This window comes from Hyperolius riggenbachi, chromosome 2, assembly GCF_040937935.1.
Source record: "Hyperolius riggenbachi isolate aHypRig1 chromosome 2, aHypRig1.pri, whole genome shotgun sequence".
Taxonomy (NCBI): Eukaryota; Metazoa; Chordata; class Amphibia; order Anura; family Hyperoliidae; genus Hyperolius; species Hyperolius riggenbachi.
This window is the reverse complement of record NC_090647.1, coordinates 14,735,267-14,741,171: the sequence shown is the minus strand read 5'-3', so window position 1 is coordinate 14,741,171 and position 5,905 is coordinate 14,735,267. Positions and strand designations below refer to the sequence as shown.

Below are 5,905 nucleotides of genomic sequence, written 5' to 3'. Positions count from 1 at the left end.
AGACAACTTGTATTGTTTAAAAGAAAATCAATATGGAAGCCTCCATCTCCCTCTTATTTCAGGTGTCCTTTAAAGGCTACCTGAAGTGACATGTTACATAATGAGATAAACGTGAGCAAATAGTACTACTTTAGAACTTGCAGCAGCCTAACAAAGCAAGAGTTAAGGTGGCCATACATCAGGCGACTTGATTCCGATCAACCATCCAATTCGATTAATATAATTGAACTAGCCGACCCGCGGCGTAGCATACGCCGCATAATTATGAATGCCGGTCCTACACTTGCCGCCGAGCTGGAGGGGGTAGCGGGCAGGAAGGGGGTATTGGGCAGAGCGGCGGGGAGGTGGGGTCGGACCCCCCTCCCTCACCTGGGTCCCCCATCTGCGCTCCCCCTCCAGCTTAAGTTCAGCAGCAGCCGCCACTATTAGTAAGAGGCAGCGGGCGGGGATGACTCACCTCTTCCGCGTTCCAGCGTGCGTTCCACTGTCGTCACTTCCTGCAATGTAAGTGAACTGTATTGTAAGGGAACGGCATTGCAGGAAGTGACAACAGTGGAACGCACGCTGGTGCGCGGAAGAGGTGTGTCATCTCACAGCCTCTTACTAATTGCAGCGGCTGCTGCTGAATTTAAGCTAAAGTAAACAAAAGTTTGCTTTCTTAAAACAGAAAGAATTTGTGATAATTCAGGTTGGAGTGAGTTTGAGATGTCTCCCAGTGCATCACTGCTGAATATATGCAAATTAACCATTTTACCCTTAGAAGCTAAACACACCTCCAGAACCTCTGGAATGCAATGATGTGTCAGCTTGTTAATTTGCACAGAGCCAGAATAATCCAACATGCATACAGACTGTTTCAGATTGTTTGATCCTCATCAGTGCATGGCATGGATTAATTTGGCTCTATGCAGTAGGGCTTGTAACACCGAGAGGTACAGACTAACCAGCCAGCTCATGGTGACCCAGAACTCATTGGGGTGTGTAAGGGACTACAATGGTCCTAAAAGCCCCCTTACTAAAATACTCAGGAAAACTAAAATTTGCTTTCTTAAAACAGAAAATTTTTTCAATAATATAGGTTAGAGGGAGCTTGAGATGTCTCCCAGAGCAACACTGCTGAATATATGCAAATTAACTATTGTTGCCTTTAAAAGCAAAACACACCTCCAGAACCGCTGGAATGCAATGATGTGTCAATTTGTTAATTTATACAAAGCCATAATAATCCAACATACATACAGACTGTTTCGGATTGTTTGATCCTCATCAGTGCATGACATGTATTAATGTCATTCTATGGAATAGGGCTTGTAACACCGAGAGGTACAGACTAACCAGCAAGCTCATGGTGACCCAGAACTCATTGGAGTGTATATATTATAGAACTTAAGCTAGAGGGGGTGCGCAGATGGTGGACCCAGGTGAGGGAAGGGACGTCCAAACTCCCTTCCCACCGCTCTGCCCAATACCCCCTTTCCGCCCGCTACCCCCTCCAGCTCAGCGGCAAGTGTAGGACTGGCCCTGGGGGCAGGGCGCTACTTCTTCTTGCTTGGCCCGGCCCTGGGGGCAGGGCACTACTTCTTCTTCTTGCTTGGACCGGCCCCTTCTTCTTGCTTGGCCCGGCCCTGGGGGCAGGGCGCTACTTCTTCTTCTTGCTTGGACCGGCCCCTTCTTCTTGCTTGGACAGGCCCTGGGGGCAGGGCGCTACTTCTTCTTCTTGCTTGAAGGTTGAGGCACTTACTCTATTATATATATAGATATAGATTGAATAAAAATTTGTGCTGCCAAGTGCATGCCCGATCGACAAAGCGACCAATTTCGGGACGGAATGCTGCAAGATGTCGGGCCAAAGTTGGTTGTTCAGGTGTGCGGTGGTACGGCGGCCGATTTCGAAACAAGCGACGAAACGACGAAACCCCCGCAGCTGCGCCGACGTCAGACGCTATGCACCAGTAGCATGTGCGGAGAGCCGCCCGGAGGTTACGGACACTGCAGATAATAGGTAATGTATAAATGCACACACTGGGGGGGAACATTTATACATTGGGGGCAGTGTCGGTGCGGACTCAGCCAATACCCTGAAGATTTTGTGCTGAAATCAGACGGGAATCAGCCTGTAGTGTATGGGCAGAATCAGCAAAAAGACAAACTTGACTATTTGACTAATTTAATCTCTAATCATGTTCGATTAGAGATAAATTTGTCTCTGTCGAATCTGCCCATAATCGTTAGGTCTATGGGCACCTTTAGGGCCTGTACACACTGCTGCGCTTGTGCTGTGCTTTTCAAATCGCAAGGTCTTTTGAAAAATAATAAAAATCGTGAAGACCTGTACACATTGGTGCGATGCGCTTTTTCTATTCTCTTGAAGGCTTGCGATTTTAAAAGCGCAGCAGTGTGTACAGGCCAAACTGTTTTGTCAAAGATTGGTTGAATGTTTGAAAATGCAACTAGTTGCATTGTATTTATGTCTGATAAGCCACCTCTGTTTACCTCAACTTTATGTCACATAATGCATAGTGGGTCAGTGCTATTACAATTACAGATTAGCATACAGTATACTTATCAATCTACTTTATTTTGGCTCTGTAGCTAAAGTAAAACTACTTTGTATACTTATCCATCAATAAATAGGTGCAAAAAAGAAAATTGAAAAAAAAAAAAAACCTGGTCCCAACACTAATACTTGTGGTACACTGCTGGTAACACTAGTCTGTTTTTGATGTGCCCCAATAATGTATTGTAATTTTTTATATATCAGATTGTAATCCAATCCTTAAAACGTAAATGCTCATGGTCATTATCCTAACCAGACTACTGTAACATTCCCTTCTGTGTCCACCCATAAATCTGGTGGAATTCCAAGGGGGTTCTATTACAGTAATTCAGGGGCTGAACCATATGATGGATGCTGCATGCAGTGTTTGAAATTAGCTACATGCCAAATACCTGTGCAACTGCTTATCCAGCTGTGGTTTTCACCAAATGGCGGTGGACTGACTGTTAACTGCCAGGGAACTGTGCCACGCTATCCGAGTAAATCTCTCTGCTTGAATTTAGGCCCAGTGTCACCTTATATACAGCATTATTAAATATAGATAGAATTATTTTCCCCAGTAGGGATAGTTCCGGTCCCTGGATGTGCCGGCCAGAAGGCAGATTATAAGCATATAATGCGGGACTGTCCCAGGCTGACTCCTTTTTGGGCTGGGATTGGGGAGATCCTTGGTAAAGTATATGACAGGTTTATTGTTGTCTCTGCCAAGTTGATGCTTGGGTTTAGCTCACACGGCTCCCAACTGTCCCTCTTTCGGAGGGACAGTCCCTCTTTGGAAATCAAATCCCTCTGTCCCTCTTTATTCCTCATATGTCCCTCTTTGAGGACTCATGTACAGATGTATGTAAATAACTATAATATATGTGTAAATATCCATCTACCGAAAAATACTACTCTAAACTCTATTCCTATCCTTTAGTTTGTTATTTTTTTTTTTTTTTATTTCTACATGTTAATATGAAGAAAAAACGAACCAGGGTAGGGGTGTGGCCTAAGTGCCCCTCTTTCTCATCTCAAAAAGTTGGGAGGTATGAGCTTATGATGTCCTGCCAAACAACCGTCAGATTTCTTTATGGCATATATTATGCTTCTGTGCTTGGAAGTCACTCATCGTGAACTGGATAAAGCCACCACCACTGACTGTGGAAGACTGGACTTCTTTGGATGGTGATGCTCTCCGATTCTATAAGCTCACTTATCTCAGCAGGAACTGTCCCACTAAATTCGATAGACTATGGAGGCCATGGCTTCTTTACATCTAAAATAACTCTGCTTCTTCGTGATGTAACAGTTGTTCTAATATGACGCAGGCTGGGGGTTGCTGGGGGGAGGGGGGTGAGAACAGAGCATGGGGGAGGAGGAGACACCGTATCTTTTATACATTGCCTGTGTTGTCTATTTACAAATCAAAAACAGAAACAGATAGATGATCAGCTTCTGCAATTCATAGTCATTTGTTTCTTCACTTTTTTCAGGCTTCCGATTTACCTGTATTAAAAGTTTGTCTGCATTGCTGACTTTGCCCCGGACTATCGGAGATGATGGACAGATACATAATGTGTGATTACTGTCACTAGTGATACCAATAAAGATGTAGATATTTAGCCAAATTTAGGATGCACCTTTTGCAGCAGAAGATGCAGCTGCATTGACTCAACACAATGGAGAGGGATAATATGACCTGCATCCATATCGATGATTTCACCCTCAGTGGAATACCGGATCTGGACAATCTGAATTTCTGGCTTGGCTTTCCCCTGGTTTTATTGTATATTATGGCTGTCCTGGGAAACCTCTCCATCATCTATATCATTAAGGTTGACCAAGCCCTCCACAAGCCAATGTATATCTTCCTTCTCATGTTATCTGCTGTGGAACTTCTGATAGCCACCACGACCATGCCCAAAATGCTGGCAATCTTCTGGCTTGACAGTCGCCGGATAACTTTCGACACGTGTCTAACGCAGATGTTTTGGATCCATTTCTTGCCCGCTGTTGAGTCGGGGATCCTGACGGCCATGGCTGTAGACAGATATGTCGCCATTTCCCACCCTCTTAAATATCCTTCTATTTTAACCAATCAGACAATCATAAAGATCACTTTCGTCATTATGGTCAGAGGGGCAACTGCAGTAATACCTCTCCCATTACTTCTCAAGAGGTTCCCCTTGTGGAAGAGCAATCTGCTGACCCATTCCTACTGCCTCCACCAAGAGGCCATGAAGTTGGCATGTGGAAACATAACGGTCAATGTCATCATTGGCTTGGTCATAGTGTTCACCGTCATGGGAAACGACTCTCTCTTCATTTTCTTCTCATATCTGCTTATCATAAAGACGGTGGTTTTCTTAAAGGAGGAGTCCAGCCTGAAGGCCTTCAGTACCTGTACAGCCCACATATGTGCCGTCCTTATCTACTATATCCCTCTTATTAATGCCTCTGTGTCTCATAGAGTTCAATATGGCTCAATACCGAACCTCCCTATCCTATTCAGCAATGCTTACCTCCTTATTCCTCCTGTTATTAACCCTTTAATCTATGGAATAAAAACAAAGCAGATTCGCGAAAGACTCATCAAACTATTTAGCAATATAAAATGTGCAGGGCTGGTTTAAGCTCCAATGGGGCCCAGAGGCAAAGGTAGCCTATGGACCCTTTACCCCTAAGCCCCTCCCCCAGTAAAATCAGCCCCAGAGCTTGCCACCTGGCTAACCCCCTCCTCCCCTCAAATCTACTGTGCCCACAGGGCACCTGCACAATATGTGGCAGCATTGCAATGCACCTGTCCCGGCACGCTGCTCCACCTGTGCTCCCTGTCTTCATCCTCACTGCCTGCCTGTCAGGAACCTTGTGTTGCTGCTTTCTGCCTGCTGGAGGCGACATGGAGCAGGACTGTCATGGACTTCTATTATTCCACCAGCAGATGGCTCTGAGGACTTTGCATTGTCCTGAAACTCCACCATCCACCAGCAGGGGGCCTGTTCATACTATTGTAAGAATTTGCAGTTCTTTGTCTAATGTAACGCTCACCAACAGCTGCATCCTGCGTTTGCTATCACGTGGACTATTTAAAGAGGAGCTGTTAGGTATAAGGTCTCAGAGAAAATAAACACTTATATCAGTAGCTAAAGATTGGCTGTACTTACATTACATATGCATTTCACTGTCCACGTTTGGATTTCACATAATTTTTATATAGTATTTGCAGAGAATGATGCTCCTGACAGCTCATGGCAGGTTCCATGTTTGTCTGTCTCCTATGAAGCCAATTGTGTCTTCATATTCTCCCTGCTTCCTGATGATTCCACTCACAGAAAAGCTTGTACTGAATAACACTACTGTGCAGTG

General features: G+C 44.8%; 1 protein-coding gene across 1 annotated transcript; it reads left to right on the top strand.

Moving 5' to 3' along the window:
- Positions 1-3,269: 3,269 nt before the first annotated feature.
- On the top strand, positions 3,270-5,172 carry LOC137544613 (olfactory receptor 51E1-like). The gene is made up of 2 exons (XM_068265708.1): positions 3,270-3,306; positions 4,256-5,172. The coding sequence occupies exons 1-2, from the start codon at positions 3,270-3,272 to the stop codon at positions 5,170-5,172; spliced, it is 954 nt and encodes a 317-aa protein (XP_068121809.1).
- Positions 5,173-5,905: the final 733 nt, after the last annotated feature.

Bases quoted from the DNA above. Each gene is read 5' to 3' on its own strand.
- LOC137544613 (XM_068265708.1), top strand. From the start codon at position 3,270: ATGCTTGGGTTTAGCTCACACGGCTCCCAACTGTCCC. The intron at 3,307-4,255 runs TCTTTCGGAGGG...TCCATATCGATG, and splicing joins ACACGGCTCCCAACTGTCCC to ATTTCACCCTCAGTGGAATA.